The 17676-nt window shown below is 35.3% G+C and overlaps 2 protein-coding genes across 2 annotated transcripts; one reads left to right on the top strand and one right to left on the bottom strand.

The window, feature by feature from the left end:
• The first annotated feature begins 2882 nt into the window (after positions 1-2882).
• Positions 2883-3839, top strand: LOC129873555 (15.4 kDa class V heat shock protein). The gene is made up of 2 exons (XM_055948669.1): positions 2883-3244; positions 3366-3839. Exons 1-2 carry the CDS (start codon positions 3103-3105, stop codon positions 3635-3637), a joined length of 414 nt encoding a protein of 137 aa, XP_055804644.1. The 5' UTR covers positions 2883-3102; the 3' UTR covers positions 3638-3839.
• A 1114-nt stretch (positions 3840-4953) lies between these two features.
• LOC129874358 (uncharacterized) lies at positions 4954-17326 on the bottom strand. Its single transcript, XM_055949631.1, has 20 exons — positions 16546-17326; positions 15370-15838; positions 15182-15267; positions 14789-14902; positions 14418-14606; positions 14071-14136; positions 13490-13540; positions 12758-12880; positions 12551-12667; positions 11248-11355; positions 11035-11170; positions 10349-10486; positions 9828-10004; positions 9143-9744; positions 8220-8397; positions 7500-8137; positions 6111-6300; positions 5583-5808; positions 5331-5486; positions 4954-5242 (listed from the first exon to the last, which is right to left on the bottom strand). The coding sequence occupies exons 1-20, from the start codon at positions 17260-17262 to the stop codon at positions 5122-5124; spliced, it is 4602 nt and encodes a 1533-aa protein (XP_055805606.1). The 5' UTR covers positions 17263-17326; the 3' UTR covers positions 4954-5121.
• Between the last annotated feature and the right edge of the window lie 350 nt (positions 17327-17676).

Raw genomic sequence — 17676 nt, 5'->3', positions numbered from 1 at the left:
TTATATTAGTATGGTTATTTTTATTTGTTCATTATTTTAAAATAAATTTTATTTTTATTTATTATTTTTAATATTTTAAGAAAAAGTATTTTTTTATCTCATGTTTTACTTTAGCATCAATTACTTATTTTTTGAATTATTTTTTAAAAGTTAATATTAAACATTAATTAATAGACATAATGTAGTAAAATAGTCTTAATGGATATGTTGAGTCAAAATATGAGAAGTAAAAATAAATGAAAAAGTATATACATAAAATTAATTTTAAAAATGTGTGAATCCATCTCCACTTTGAAATGTAGATTTGGATATGAATTTAAACCTAACTTAATTATGGTCAAAGCTTATATTTAGGGGCGATCAGGGAGGGTATTCATCGAATCCATTCGATAAAAAGTTGTACCATATTTTTATGTATATGTATGTATATAAATTTTGACTTCTCTAAATAACATGCAAAAGGTTAGTTTGATGGTTCAGGGCATTAAAAATGTACCCTAAAATTTAATGTTCGATTCTTGCATTATTATTATATTTTTATTTTTTAATTTCTAATTGAAAATTCTTAATCCGTCACTGACTCAATTTCAAATAAAGTTCAGCTCAACTTGAGTAAGATCGCGCTTATCAAGCTAATGATCAAACTTGAGCTCATCGAGCTTGTTTTGTCCCCACTTATTAGTGTCGGTCGTAAACCTTGTAAGAGGTCTTTCCTAGAATGAAGCCAATTGTATGTCGAGTCTTCATGTTATCGTGACATTGAATTGTGGCCCAATAAGTTATTCAAGTTGGGGTAGAGTTCTTGACTTGATAAAATCCATGAACATTCCAACTTATTTCACCAATGAATCCGAGCTTTCATATTTAAATAGTAAACAAGTTATTTCCGCTGTAGGTTTACGTATTAGCTATCCTACAACACCAAAATCCTTTCCGTTCTTTGGTGAGAATTTTGGCATTTCCACCAATTTACCATTATATAGTAATTGGTTTTTGTTATGAGTAAATACACGAATTAGGATAGCCAGTAAAGCTACGTTGATATTGCAATTCACATGTCTTGCATACTATTGTCAAAATTCAATTATATGTTGATCATCTAAGGGTATTTTGTTGGAGAAATGCCTAACTGTAAAATTGTTTTCAACAACAACAACATACCCATTGGAATCCCACTAAATGGGTTTGGGGAGGGTAGAGAGATTGTTTTCGAAAGACCTTTGGTTCAAGTATTTCAAACCCAAGTAACAGCATAGCATGTTAAAATTCCTTTCAGTCTATATGAAATTTGACTGCCTTTTCTTTCATCAAATGATTGCTATTTATCACTTTAACCTTTTTTCTGATCATAGGTCTAATATATGATATAGGTGATAACAGAATATTTGGCTAGATTTGGCGTTAACACAAATAAGTTGAACCAGATTAAAGTGCATATATCTACTAGCTAGAATAATTATGATCTTAAACTTACTATATGTTCAAATTAGCTATAAAAATTCCAAACTAATAGGTGTTCAAGTTAGCTATCTGAATTATTACGATCTATTTCACTCAATCTGGACCCATCTCATTCGAATATACATGTCATTTTGTAAGTCTTTCATATACATATAAATTATCTATTTTCAAAAATATTTTTTCATAATTTCCTTTTCGTATTTTTCCTCCATTGAGAGATTGAGCATCTGCGTTAGGACCTCACAATTTGAAGTTCTAAAATAGAAAATGTGATTGGTACAACTTTTTGGAATGAACTGATCTCTTCAGGCCACTTCAACACATAAATTATGATTTGAATCTTGATACGTAGATCGTGTACAATAAAACATACAAATAGTGCCACTAACAACAAAAAGAGAAGAAAAAAAAGCAAATATATGTGAATTTGAGGCATTAGAGATGCTCCTTGGTTGCTCCTTTAGTACAAACAGAAAAATACTTAATGTTTTGTCTTTTTTGAAAAAAAAAATGTGGAAGTCATATTTATATTTTTAACTAAAGATTTCGAGTTTGAGTGTTGAATATGAATCACTTTATAAAGATAACATAATAAAATTATTATTCTATTTATTATTTTTTAAAAATTTGTCCGATCACTATTGAAACAGGTGAATATAGACGGAAGGCGTATTAATTGTGTCCTGATGATGACCATTCTAAACTTTGGAAGTTGAAAATTAAGAAATTGAACCCAACTTTGATTAATATCAGGTGGCCATAACTTTTATCATGCACATACGCATCCTGACTTAGTAAAGCGTGATATTATTTTCCTTTTAAATTTTGCTGATACTATTAGTTTCATAATTTATTTATTTTTTTAATGACAAAGGGAATTTGTAGCCGCTATTTTTTGGGTGAACACAAGATAAAATCCTCATTTTTATGCAATAGCTTGTAAACCACACATGAGAGATAATCAGTACTAGGTAAGTCTGATGCCACGAGCTCGATCGAGAAAGCAAACCCTTTGCTTTTGCTGACAATGGGCTTTGAACTTGAGACCTGTGAACCACCTATTTTAATTAGTTGAGTTTAATTAAGTGAAATGCTTAAAAAAGATTTAAATTATTACTTCCTTCTTAATTTATGCGAAGATATTTCGATAGGTGCAAAGTAAAAAACAATTTTTGTGAAACTTGTGATTTAAAATAAATTATAAATATTTATGTAATTATAAAACTCTCATTAGAAAGAAAATAAAAAACTTAAAAATTAAATTCTTACTAATAAATATAAAAATATGTTATTTCTTTTTTACTACTAAAATAAAAAAAGATTTGTCACATAAGACGATTAGCCTATCTTAGTTAAATTGGGGTGGATTTGTCACTTCACTATTTGATACCCAAACTAGCAAATTGCAACTCACATGTATCTCTTTATCCAAGATGAATATAATTGTATTTTGCCTTTAAAGAACTGAGGAGCCAATCATTTTTTTTCTACAATAAAAGCCTAATAAGATCACCATGCCACCAACTTGGCTAGGCTTATATAAGGTCGTAATCAATCTCTTTTCATCCCCTAAAACAACCAACTGCCTCTCTTCCAGCCACCATTTTTTTCTTCTCAAATCCTCTTCTTTCTTCCAAGAAAATGGAATTCTCAACTTTCCACCCCTCAACATGGAATTCTTTTTTCACCTCTCCTCTTCTCTTTCCCTATCAGTTCATTCCTGAGAATTATGTTCACTGGAGAGAGACTCCTGAATCTCACATATACTCTGCTGATCTTCCAGGTAAGCAAAAAAATAAAAAATAGTTGAACCATTTAAAGTGACTCTTTTTTGGATACCCTTTGCTTTTTTCTGCATTGGGTATTAATTTTCTTGAATTTTGGATTATTTTTTTTTGGGATAGGTGTGAAGAAAGAGGAAATAAAGGTGGAAGTTGAGGATTCAAGCTACCTGATAATAAGAACTGAAGCTGCCAATGAAACCACAGAGCCAATAAGGAGCTTTATGAGGAAATTTAGGCTACCTGGAATGGTAGATATGGATGGAATTTCTGCTAGTTATAGAGATGGTGTTTTGACAGTCACAGTTCCAAGAACGCTTGTGAGAAGGGGATTTTTCATTGAACCAGATGACTTGCCACAAAGGGTGGTGAATCTTGGTGCTAGTGCTGCTTGATTATTTTGCTTCCAAACAAGATTTGGTTGATATTAATTAGTACCTTATCTTGTAAGCAAGAATTTTTTGTTTTTTTTGGGTGTTCAGGAATAGACAATGATTTCAAGATTGTGCTCTCTTTGAGAATATGTACATAAGTAAGATGACTAAGATCAATGGTAATCCATAAAGGATGGGGTGCAGTCTATTTACCCTGCTTTTACATCCCTTCTCCTTTTCGTGCTCCACCCTTCCCATTGTTTGGCAGAAGGAAGATATTTTTCATGAAACTTTGTCTTCCAAAAAATATTTTGTATATATATATATATATATATATATATATATATATGTAATTTGGGACGTTGGGTAGATTGGGAAGAGACAATTATTTGGATTTTTCATTTTAAAGAAATTTATTGACCAATGGAACATGAAAAAATTAAAAAATATTTTCTTCATCAAACACACCCAGAATTTTATGCATGATCTCCAGGGAAAATCTGAGAACGATAGTTTCAGAACTCAATGCGCCATTGGAAGTTGAATTTTGGTCAATTAAGAAGAGACATTGAAAGCTTCAAAATATCTTCTTCTTTTCCGAGGGAATAGGGAAAGGATAAATATGGATTTTAAACTTTTGACTCTTTAAATTGTAACATTTCTACCAATGTCATGTCATGTTCCATAATTAAAAAAAATGGGGCCAAATTATTACTCCAGGCATCCCCGCTATTCACAAATAACCTTTCGCTTAAATAAAATGAAGGGAAGAGTGAAAAGAGGGTAGAATTATTTAACCTAAACTTCAATAATCAAAGTTTGGCCTAAACAAGAATTCAATAGCAGGTGGTTGGTGATATTTTTTGGCCATGGAATCTGAATAAAGGTTGGGACGGCAGCCACAGGGTGGGCCCTTTGACCCCCTTTACTTCACGTCTACTTTAACCAACTTTTAGTTTAATGAATTGCAACTTGCCCTTGCCAAATGATTTAAAAATTACAACTTGCAAAAGCCACACCCCGAGTATGATAAAAAAATATCTTATCCAGATTTAATGTCACTCACAAGGCAATTGACCAATTTAGTGGATTCAGACTCAATAATTAATTATCTCATGTTATCATTTACTAATTGAGGAGAGTTTCTATAGATTAACAGTGTAAATTTTGGCGCTATATCTAAAAAATAATCTGCAATTGTCGAAAGTGGAACTAGTTACCTGAAAATATAGCAAGTACTGCTAATCTGCCTAGACACAGCAATCCTAAAACTAACAGATGCTCTCAAGACAATCACCTGGAGTCCCTAATGGACTAACTAAAAGATCAATGATATGGTGTTAGAGAATGGGAAGTTAAAGATAAAGTGAAGCTCTCTTCACATTACAGATATTAAACTGCAAGGAAAGTTTCAAATCCTTCTTGCTAAACATGATGTACAAATTGCATGTATATAACAATATCAAGAAAGACCTTGGACTCTTATCCAACTAGTAAGAAAATTCTTAAACCTTCATAGAAAGCCGTCTAGTTGTATTTCCCATGAACACTTTAATTAATTCCAATATCTCAATAGCTTCTCTCAATCTTTTGTCCATGGGCTCTTTCATTGCGTGAGGTTTAGTCCTGCATAAAATGTCCAATTAGCTCACTATAATCTAATGTATGGAGAAAGATGATTAAGCAACTGGGGTTGGTATACTAAAAAACAGACCTCTTGTCAGCTTTTGCTCTCCTTGAAAGCTCTTCCACATGATTGTGTAGTCTCTTCAAAAGAGCAGGCGACTTGCGCACAGCCTCAACACCTTTTTTCTCTGTGAATATCTTCTTCAAAAGGTCGGAAGCAATGAAATATCCCTCTTCTTTGTTTCTGAACAAACATTTGCAAAGCAGAAATATACAAAACTTATGTTATCTGAAGTACATTGGAAACTTTATTTTGACGCTAAATATTTCAATACCAAACCTTAAAAACTCCAACACTATTGTTTCCAGTGATCCACAGCTTTCAATTAGTACATCAATCAAGTGTGGATATCGGGAAAGGTTTCTGAGAGTGGAGAGAGCAGGTTTAAGAACTTCTTGATCAGGTATGCTCCGGCTGAGAGAGCGGATCAGCTTAAACAATGTACCAACAGCACCCGCAGCGACAAGTTCTTCACAACATTTTTGTGAATGTTGTGTTGCCATATCTATTGTGGGGAAAAAAAAGAGACGACATTATTGCTTTCTGATACCTAGGTGAACAATCTTGACTGAATGCAAACTCGTGATTTTCTAAACATGCATTGTTCTACACATTTATTGTCAAATTAAAGTCCAGACTCTAGAGAAGAGAGCTGCACAACAAATAGATGGACAACATGAACAAGCAAGACTGCACAACTCAATTAAGAGCAACGAAATATGAGATATAAAGCCAACATTGGTAAGTAAATTGATTGAAAACAAGAGATGATTAAAGACACTTGTGCCAGATGCACAAGAAACTTACTCAGAGTTGCACAGATATGAAGAATGTCACTGACACTTCTCATATTCAGAAGTTCTGACAATGCTGCAACAAGTCTGTTTATTATGCGCATACCATCATCAACATTTGCAGCAGATTTTTGTACTCTCAGACGCAAATCAAGAAGCTGACCTCTTAAATCTTTTCTTGCAAGGTATCCTTTCATGTACGCCTGCATAGCAAAAAATAAAGCATGAAAGCAGAATGTTCAAACAGAAATGCAGATACTGCTGCTTTAACTCCACGTAAATTTGGAAATATTCAGAACATAAACAAGAAAATTATCCAAGAAGATCTCTAGACTCCCTACGGTATAGGCACAATCAGTACATGCTTAATTATGTAACACTGAGCTTCATTCTATATGGCTAAAAAAGAAAATGACACGGATATATATAGCTGAGACAGTGAAAACAGACATATATAGTTGAGACTTGAGATAGTATACCCTTGTACATATATTTCCATATGTAACTTAGTTATGCAATCAAAGCACTACCTAAGCATATATGAGCAATATATTTTATTTAATGGTATTACATGACGATCCCTCTATACGGTTAAATACTACGCCCACTCTATTCTTCAGAAAGAGTCTTTTTCTTTCTCATCTTTCTTCATACATTCCCCAATTCCTTTCCTCATAGCTCTTACATTCACAGAGGAAATAGCTATAAGATCATAGCAATAATTTCACACTTGCTTTTGAATGCAGGGTGGATGGAGAATTGTGGGAATTTTATTGAATTTACCCTGCTTCAATCCACTACACCAGTTCTATCTGATGATACAAATGCTTTGAAATGTATAGTGCAGCAAAGCCTATTAAATTCACCCTGCTGCATCCAGAGATTTTAAAGATTTTTACTTGACTCGCTCTGAGCCATTCCTGTTATATTAAATAGAACTACTCGCAAACACAATTTAAGGCATTATTGTTCAGCTTTGCTCCATGAACAAAAACGAGTTTCCAGATGACCTAGAAGTAAACAATCAGGTAAAGAATATCTTTGAAAGAAGTGATCAACTATAATGGGACGATTAGAAACAAATGATTGGATGCAAAGGTCATACACACTATAGGGTGCTTTTCAGATGATGAGTGAAACTTTTTACGTTCTGCTGTGCAAGGAAGAGACAAATATGAAAGAGAATAAGGAGAAATAGTCCTTGCTAATCTTCAAAACATGGACAAGAAAAGCTGGAAGTAAAATCTAATTCGCCAGCCATTGTCAAAGGAAATAAACAAAGCAGAAGAAGCATTCATGCAAAAAAGAAATAACAAAATAAAAGCTAATAACATGTGAACTTCAGAAGTTACCTCAAGAATGTTAAAAAAGCACAGTGCTTTTAGAGAGATCAATAACTTACTTGGATCACAACAATTCGATTCTTGTTTCTTGAAACACTTTGCCGGGCTATCCATCCTCGGACATGCGATTGGATGACAATTGCCGATGGTGTTCTCTGTTTTTGAAGTAATTTACCTCTCCACCATCTTTGCAACTTTAATACTGCTAGCAGTGTCAGGTGCTTCTTTCTTGAAGCTCTTTGTCGGGCTATCCATCCTTGGACATGCGATTGGATGACAACTGCTGCTTTTGTTCTCTGTTTATGAAGCAATTTACCTCTCCACCACCTTTGCAACTTAAATATTGCTTTTAGTAATTGGTCCTTGTTTCTTGAAACACTTTGCCAGGCTATCCATCGTAGGACATGTGATTGGATGACAACTGCCGCTTTTGTTCTCTGTTCATTAAGCAATTTACCTCTCCACCACCTTTGCAACTTTAATACTGCTTGAAGTAATCGTTCCTTGTTTCTTGAAACACTTTGCCGGGCAATCCATCCTAGGACATGCGATTGGATGACAACTGCTGCTTTTGTTCTCTGTTCATGAAGCAATTTACATCTCCACCGCCTTTGCAACTTTACTACTGCTTGCAGTAGTATTTTAAGTTCAAGAGCTTGGTGACCCAATTTTGAGACGTTACGGTAGCAAGAGGTCCCTGGAATACCATGTGTTCTGTTGATTATAGGCAGTAATAGAAAAAGTCAACAATGAAACTTGTGATTGAAAAATAAAGGCACCTAGGAGCCTCTTTCTAGTAATGGCTCCTCTTGCAAATCGTTGTATTTCCAAAGTGGCGTGCTTTTGGCAAATGAATGCTTTCCGGTATTTCAGGCTTCGAACTGCAGTTTGAATCCTTATAGCAGCCTCTTTTTCAATGAGCAGTTTTCTCCTTGTTAACCAGCCACGACAATGGCTCTGGCAAAATGACATATCATGATTAAGTTGCATGATATGCTAAATGCAAGACAGCAAGAGTACTTAATGTAAGGGTAACCATAAAGGTTACCAACACAGAGGCCAGAAATGATACAACAATTGACTGTCTGCAAAATATGGACGTAACAACAGCAAGAAGTGTGAAAACAAAGTATTGCACTTACAACATTTTTGCCAAATTAAGGCAATAATGTTTAGAAATACAAAGGCCTTATAAAATCCACATCTTCCTAGATAACCTTATAATGTTTCTGGTTTGTCTATCTACATGTCTCCTTATGCTAACTGGTGCAAACATGCTATATAAGCATGAAGAAACACTAAGCCTATCCGCTAGGCTGATGATTCAACAATATTTAGAAGTACAATCTGCTCATGAAAGTAAATGACCTAAATTTCAGCAGTTTGACTTGTGTCACAAACATTTGGAAATTGGAGCCCTGCACCTTATGCGATTGATAATTTCTGGAAGGATGCAGGATACAACTATCAGAAAATACAAGGCAAATGAATGAAAAAAAGAAGCTACACCACCTAAGTCCTTTGACTCTATGTTGACCTCAACAGAATATACTTTGAAATTGACAGACTTAAGAAGCCCGAGGCACCAAATAAAAGGTGTACTCAAGTACAATGTATGGCAGGTCAATATCGATCCTATCACAGAAGTAAAGAAAAGTGAAACAATCTATGCTTAAGTCTTTAACATTTCAAAAAATATTACCTGAATCGAAATAATTTGAGATTTATGCTTATAAACATCTCTTTTAGCAATCCATTTGCGAACATAAGCCTGGATTGTAATCACTGACAGAGTTTCCTGTTTGTAGAAATGAAAATCCCTCAAACATCTTGCAGATCGGAAAATGCTCTGTATTTTTATTGCTGCTTGCTTCTGATCCACAAAATTCTTTCTCATCAACCATCCACGATAGTAACTTTGAATTTTAGTTGCTGCAAAGTGATGACTATGTAGAGAACTGCTTAATTTATATTCCTTTGAAGCACATCGGATCGCTACCGCAGCATTTATATGATGAATATTATCTTCACATTCCATAAGAACTTCATGAAATTGTTCTGTATTTACAAGAGAAGACCTCGCTATCCACCCACGAATACACTTTTGCATGACAATGGCAGCATCAATGAATGTTGGAGTGGACAAATCTTGCAGCAACACATTTCCACTCACATGTTTTCGAGAAATCCAGTCTCTTGCGGCACGCTGGATGATTATTACCGATCTTTTCAACTTAAGAAAAGCATGTCTATCAATCACAAAGGCTGCGTGTTTTTCGAAATTTGCTGAACAGCCCCTTGTACCTGTTCATTTTGTATCAACACAGTACATGATTAAAATGCTAACATCTAGTACTGGAGCAAAAAGGGAAAAAATAAGCATATACCACATAGTGATGCCAGATATGTCGGAGAACCAAAGAACTGAATTGATGGTTCCTTCTTTACCCACAGCCATGCTTGTATTGCAGCTTGCAAGATGTAAACCCCATTCTTAATCCTCAAATATTTGCGTTGCTGCACTGACTGTCTGAAATGTGATTGTATTACTTTTGCAGCATTTTCTGGAACAATGAAACAAACATCTTTCAGCTGGAAAAACTATAAGTCAAGCATAATTTCAAATTTTCATTCTCAGATGACAAAGGAGAAAATGAAAATAGATAAAGTGACATCTACATTGAAGTCGTTATATACAAGAATAGATATCTAAGGGAATATTGACATGTTCCCAAAAATAGTTACAGCAAAAGATTTACAAACTAGTACATAATTGTCAGATGTAGAAGTTGCTAATGTCATTTCAAACCTGTATCACAGCCCAAGTGCCAACAGCATTTAACTCAAGTTAGAATGAATTGAAGGACTAACCATTGCAGTGAAAGTCTAAAATGTAATGGATGATCACCTTTTTGAGTATCATTGCTCCCTCTAAAAATGAAAGACTGCTTTGGACTGCTAGAAGTTTTCTTATGAGTGCATTTGTTATTTTGTTGAGCCATCTCTTGCCACCAAGCCATAACAGCCTTAAAATTTCTGGCAGCATCTGCATTATCAAAAAGGTCATAAAGACCATGAAATTAAATTAATTCAAAGGGATGTCGATGACATGAATATAGAACTGTTACAAAGGAGAGAAGCCTTCATGTGAAGAATGATCACCTCTACTGAAATTATTTCCATAATGAAGTGGGTGCCTTTTTAATAGAATTCGAATTCATTGGGCATAGAAAATTAAAACTTGAAAGACTTTATTCTAACCAACTTTGATGAAACTAGAAGTAAATAATAAGATGGACAACGAAAAATTCTTCAGTATTGACAACTTTATGGTTCCAAGAAAAGGGTTCTGCTGTATGGTATCAGTCAAAACTATGCTCTCTATATTTTATATAAACAGTGTCTGCAGTGCTCACTACCATTTGTGTTATGGAAAGATTTTTGCTGCATGGTGTTATCCAAAACTTTACTTCCTCTAGTTCATATAAACAGCTATATTGATGAATGTTTCAAGTCATTTGTTGGCCAAACATATGAAATAAATAAACAATAAACTTTCCAAAACTAAAATCCCTAAAACCATCAGAGACCAACCTTCACCATCCTTCCAATGTGTTTGTTCTTTATCTGCAGCTGCTTCAGGATGCATAAACCACTGATCTGTGCTTAGCCGTCTCCTTTCGGGACTTTGACAACTAAATCCCAATAACTTGTGGAAGTTTAATTGATCCTGTTAAAAGACACCAATGACTTTCCTAAATGAAGAGTGACACTAGTTAGTTGTGTATAATCTACAATGAATAATACCTTGTTTCTTTTTACTAGTAGTTGAAACGAGAGAAACACCAAGAGAATAATGACACTCTGACTATTGCATGCACCGTTTGTTTCCAGTATATCACTGACTTGTATTACCTGCAGAAATACATATTTAACTTGCAATCATACAATTTTCTGTATAAAATTAGATTATTCCTTCCACCCCGAAATGAATTAGGATGTTTAACTTGGCATGATTTACTTAATTGACCCACTAAAATAAAAATACTATGAAAAATCATTTTTGTCAAATGAATTATTCTGATTGCATAGTAAGCAGTAAAATTAACTTTCCTAGTAGGAACGACCAAAAGGGAATGATGGACATGAAACTGGGACTAAAGGATTTGACAATAAAGGTAGATCATTAAGTGAACAACAATACCAAATTCATAGAATTGCATAAATGGTATTGTGACCTCCAGAAGGTAATGTATTTGGGTTAAAAGTATGAAGGTAGCAGACAAATGGTTTCTTCCACTTTTGAAATGAATCCCCAAAATTTTGGTTAAGGTCAGGACAGGGTCATTTCTACAAATTGACTCTTTCTCAGTCCTACAGATAGTTTCAACAAAAGATTAGAGAACAATAGAAAGGGATAAAGGCTCATATGAAGTATGTACAGTGTCATATCCAGTCACTAGGAGTATTGATTAATAAGGAGACATGCACTTCTGGCATGAAAAGACTAAGAGGGCAACTACCCGACAAACTTCCATTACAGCTATTGGTTGTTTTACATAGGCTTTGGTACCCTAACAAGCATATTTTGTGGAGTGTGTAGTAGTAGAAAATCCTTGTTTGCCTCAAATTCTTAGGAGAAAATGCTTGCTATACATGAAACTCTACAAGCAAATGCTTGCAACACACAGCTACTTGAGATATGCCGGGAAAATATAACAATAGTTTGAGCCGCAGTTAATAGTTAGTCACTGTAGAGGCCCTTTTAACATATAATTTGCCTGGTATAAAAGAATTATGCTGATTTGATTAGAAGGTACTTCATTCAGATTAATATGTGAGTGCAGAAGCACGTAAATAGTTTGGAACACTAATAGGACAAACAAGAAACCTGGCGTATTCTTACTATGTAAAAAATTTAAGTACTTGTAGTAGTAGTATTATTTGCAGGGGGAAACTTCATCCTCAGAAAACAACACTTGGAGAAGCATCGTGTTGGAACACTCAGAATTATTTTGCTCCAAACACAATTATTTTAACAAGGTGATAACAGAATTATAGATCGTTCAATTCTTACAGACACTAAATAAGTAAATATGTATATTTTCACCTCTGGAAACTTCCCCAATAGCAATGGAAGCTTTTGAGATAGAATAAAATTGTGCACTGCATCTGTGTAATCAACTGCAGATACTATGGAAACTTCTTCTTTTGTTTCACAAAGTGCCTGTACAATCATCACAAAATGATATTGAGCTGCAAAATTGTATAAGTAGAATGTTAAACAATGATACATTCATGGATAACATCCAAGCACCTGATAAGAGCAGGAACAGCGGTGGTCCTTCCGGAAATAATAATCAAGCAAGCACCACATAGCTTTTCCATCAACCAGTGATGAAAAATTTTCGATCTTGAGATCATAGCTTCCACAAATTGCCTGAAACAGTCAGTAATGACGTTCATATGCAAAATCCAAACCCTAATAATACAGGCAGCAATAATCTTCTAATGAGTCTACTACTTTAAGAGGACTAGGGTGTTTCACAGTGGAAACTACACACTCTGCAGCCGGGGTTACTTGAAAACTAAGCGTGAGTGTTACTACCGCCTCTAGAGATACTGGAAATATGGTAACTAGACTGTGGGTTAACATGTCAAAGATCCAAATAACTGGAGTTACTATATTTTGATTATCCTGGCTTATTCACCGTGTTGCATCCTGTATGTTTCCTTTGCGTCACAGTTGAAGAGCTATGTTTTCCAGAAAGGAGACAAAAGGACAATCCAAGAGAGTAGTGCAATCAAAATGCCTCTATAGAATCACACCATGTATGAGTTGAATTCTTTCGTTATCAACTAATCAACTTCTAAGCATCACTTAACCATATGTGAAATAATCAGTGTCTAGATCAAGTAACAATATACTGAAAGAATGGGAAAGCATCATCAAAAAAATCAAGTGAGAATGATACTAGGATCACCACAGGGTTGATTTAAAGAAAATACTACTGCCATTGTCACAGAGTTCATTAAATTACAACAATACCTGGATCCAATTCAGGAGCATGTCCAAGTGAGTGCAGCCATTTGAGTTTTGCTGTAAGGGGAAATACAAAAAGCATTACCTAACTTGACTGACTTGCTTATAATGGGGAACTTTTTAGTGTATGAATATAAAGTACGCACCCCTTTAGACACAATGAGTGTTAACACATAGACCTACATAAAACAGTATTGAGAACTAGAGGTTGAAACCTGTCCAGAGATTTCCTATTTTACCCAATTTACACCACTACTGCTCATATTATAGACTTATTAGGTTATTAAAAGACATTTCGATTTCAGCTAGAACCTTAAAAAAAGGGGCAGCTCGATGCACTAAGCTTCCACTATGCGCAGGGTCCAGGGAAGGGCCCGACCACAAGAATCTATTGTACGCAGCCTTATTTTACATTTCTGCCAGAGGCTGTTTCCAAGGCTTGAACCCGTGACCTCCTGGTCACATGGCAACAACTTTACCAGTTACTCCAAGGCTCCCCTTCGATTTCAACCAAAACCATGCTATGTGAAATGTTTCTTTCTGGAAAGTGGAATGAAACTAGTAACTATAGTCCAAACTGAGCATACCTTAACAACTCCTCGGATTTTAGAAATCTCCTCAGACAAAAGTAATTTGTTGATTAGAAGTGGCAACTGCAGAATAGACAGAATATATCGTGAGAATATAAAAGAAGTAAAGGACTATAAAATTCAACTTCCAGTGATTTAGTTTCATAATTCCTGCAGTTATAACAAATTTTATAATAGTTAGGAAGCTGGAACAACAGAGTAAACTGAAAAAGGATTTATTGCATAACAAAAAAAAATTATACAAAAGCACCAGGTGATAGATCATAACTCGTTACAAAATACGGTTAGATTTTTTAGCTTGTAATGACATGGATGGAATAATGACTTGGAATACAACACTTTACCTGCAAGTGCACAAACATGTTCCAGAGCAATGAAATGGTGAGCTCCTTGTCTCCATCAACTATGTCTTCTGCAATAATTATTGTTCCATCTTGATCACACAATGGTACACCTGCCTCCTGGAGAAATTGTAGAACAGTGCCACAGTTCTCCAAACTCTTCTTGCGAGTATCTGAAGGAACTACCATTTTCTGACATTGAACAGAACAACAAGACTTATGATACCAATCTAGAGAAGTAGCTATTCACTACGTGACAGCTGTATTTTTAATTTATTCTTTTGTGTAATTTATATAGCTATTCACTTCATGACAATTTTTTACTAAAAAGAATCAAACTAGAATATAAGAAATGAGAGGAGAGAAAGACAAACCGAGAGGATAGAAGGATCATGTTGCAAGAGCTGAATGACTCTGCAAAGTCGAATGCCATCTTCAAGGTCTTCAAATAAATCAGCCACACCAAATTGATACTCAAGCAAAGGATTCTGCACCAGGAAATATCAATTGTCACAATAATCAGAACCTATAAAACAACACATGATTGATGTCAAACGGAAAGTTGTTTTTTTTTTGTTTGATGAGGATCAACCATGCAGTAAAAGGAAACAAAAGACGAGACAATCTGGTATCCAAGAGACAACCTGCTAGACAAGGAATCTATTTTGTCCAAATTAAACAAGAGACAGCCCAGTAACCCGAAAAACTCAACCATGTAGTAAAAGGGTATACACTAGCAAACTCAGTTCATTATTCAACATGCTTACCTGTTGATAAGTCACTTTATAGCCTACGATGACAAGATGCGCAAGTAGATTACCTTCACCATGCATCACATCCGGTGGCAAGAATTCTAACATGTAATTAAGATATAGAAATGTTAATCCATGAGTTAAAATAAAGAAGAATAAACAAGGTCCACCAGAAAAACTATGAAGAATAAACAAGTAATTACTGTTGATCAGTTGACGGCTAGATTTAACATCTGATTGCAAGGAGAAAAGTAAAGGAGATCCTCCATCTAGTCCATCAATACCATATTTAAGTGGCAGACTACTCTGAGTTTTGACTCTATCTAGTATGAGAACAAGCAGCAAAAATCTCTTCAGAACTATGTTGCCTAACTTTTCATAGTAACCAGGTCTATATAAACCCTCCACTAACTTGTTATAAGCATAGGTCTTTGCTAGACCGACATGTGAGAAAAACTGTCTATCAAGCACCATCTTCAAGAAAACAATTTCTTGTTCAGAATTGACATCTCCATTCGGTAATAAGGTGTCGCCCCCCAAAAGTATGTACAATCCAATCCGAAGCCAAGTGGGGTTATAACACATAAGGATTCTCAAGGCTTTCTCCTTCATTCCAACATCAGTTACCATGGGACAGTGAGCTCTCATTTTCAGCCGTCCTTCATCAATGGTCTGAAAAAGATAACCAAAACAGGAGAAACTTTAACTAACAACCATAATTCTATCCATACTAAAGTAGCCATAAATTGTACCCTGTGATAATAGTATCTTGGTTGAATCATCCAATTATTGCCTAAAGCTTGCATTTTTACAGTTTTCAGTTTTGCACTAGTGTCTCAAAGGAATTCACATACACACTAAGCTTCAAATAACTTTAGTTGGTGTCTAAAATATTGATTCCAATATCCAACACACAATCATCTCCTTGAGTAAACATAGCAGAAGAGTACTTAAAAAGCATCATCAAATCAATCAATCAATTGTGCCTCCTTCCCATACTAGTTAGGGTGGCTTTATGAATTGTCTTGTCCCCATTGTTTCTTGTTGAAATGGAACCTTCAATATTTCTATTAGTTCTCTTTTCCGCCTATATTATCCAATACTAAATAATTTACCTTCAAGGGAAATTAGGGCTCTTTGAGACTGGAGGTTCTCGTAGTTAGACTATTTTTTAGCTTCAGTCTCCCACAAACACGTCATTTGTTCAAAAACTTGACACCAACCATACTTTGTGAAGCCGAAGTTTTTCAGAAAGCATCTCATATTGTTGTAAAGTAGATTAAGCGAATTATTTAATCACTCCGCAGAAAATGGATTTGTAAAGTGACTAAATTGCAAAATTAGCATCTCCATATGTCTAGTAAGAGAAAAGGACAGACCTTTGTTAGTTGAGTCATTGTAACAAAGACCTCTTTACAGCTTCCTAAGCTCAGGTAAGCACTCATCCTCTCCTTTAAATCATCAAAGCTGCAAATCTCCATCAGGGAATCTTTAAGTCCGGAAAACATGGAATCCGAAAAAGCTGTTGTTTCTTCATCTTCAAAATTCGACAACAAATGTCTCTGCCTCTTCGGCCCTCGCCACAGCACATCAACTCCAACAGTGTACCCTGGCCCACTATCCCTCTTCCCATTTCCCGCAATACACGCCTTATTGGACCTCTCAAATCCTCCGGTAAACTTAGACACGTCACAGCCACAAGAGCTTGGATTTTCAAACAAGAAATTGAGCCACACAGTTAGCGACTTCGCGAGTGATTTCAACGATCTCTCTTTGTCATTCAATGCCTTTCGTGCTGATTTCGATTGCTCGAGCTCGAACGCCTTTAATCTTCGAGCAGCACTCGACTTCACCGCCGATGGCTTTATGCTTCCACGGCGGCGGACGGATGACACCGGTGTGGTTTTCGAGGCGGTGAAGAATTCCGGCTGTCTGTAGGGAGAAGGAGAAGAAGAAGTGAAATTTGCTTTCCGTGAATGCTTTGGAGTTTTGAAATTGGAGATGTCTTTGAGAAGAGAAGCAGAAGATGATGAAGAAAATGGAGGGTTCTGGAAGGCTGAGGAGCATGAAGTTTGTGACGGTTTCGTCGGTTCCATTTTCCGCTCAAATTCCGATCTGTGTGAAGATTTGTCTGAAGCAGAAAAATGGTGAATTTTTTTATGTTACCATTTCAATTTGAATGTGGAGACGGGCGGGGGACTTATTAGTAGTAAATTTTTGAATTGTCCTCGGAGGCGGGGGCCCACTCCAAAAGGAAAGGAACCCTGAAAAGGCAAGAAGCTTATTTAGGGTGTGTTTGGCACATGTATTCCCAGATTTCTCACGTTCGATTAATCAAAAATTGTGAGAAATGTTTCCTCTCTGAAAAAGAGTAAGATGATTTTCCTAATATAAAAATATGAAAAATAAGTTATATATGTAGCATTTCATATTATACCTCTCTGCATCTTCTAACACGCCTTATCTTCAACCTCACCCTTGTGGTCCCATTTGCACCGCACCACACTCCT

Source organism: Solanum dulcamara, chromosome 11, assembly GCF_947179165.1.
Source record: "Solanum dulcamara chromosome 11, daSolDulc1.2, whole genome shotgun sequence".
Classification (NCBI taxonomy): domain Eukaryota; kingdom Viridiplantae; phylum Streptophyta; class Magnoliopsida; order Solanales; family Solanaceae; genus Solanum; species Solanum dulcamara.
This window is presented reverse-complemented; position numbering and strand designations above follow the sequence as displayed.

Coding starts and splice junctions, on each gene's coding strand:
- LOC129873555 (XM_055948669.1), top strand. CDS start 3,103: ATGGAATTCTCAACTTTCCACCCCTCAACATGGAATTCTTTTTTCACC. Junction 3,245..3,365: donor ATACTCTGCTGATCTTCCAG/GTAAGCAAAAAA, acceptor TTTTTGGGATAG/GTGTGAAGAAAGAGGAAATA.
- LOC129874358 (XM_055949631.1), bottom strand. CDS start 17,262: ATGGAACCGACGAAACCGTCACAAACTTCATGCTCCTCAGCCTTCCAG. Junction 14,137..14,417: donor ACATGTTTGTGCACTTGCAG/GTAAAGTGTTGT, acceptor TCTATTCTGCAG/TTGCCACTTCTAATCAACAA. Junction 13,541..14,070: donor AAATCCGAGGAGTTGTTAAG/GTATGCTCAGTT, acceptor TTCCCCTTACAG/CAAAACTCAAATGGCTGCAC.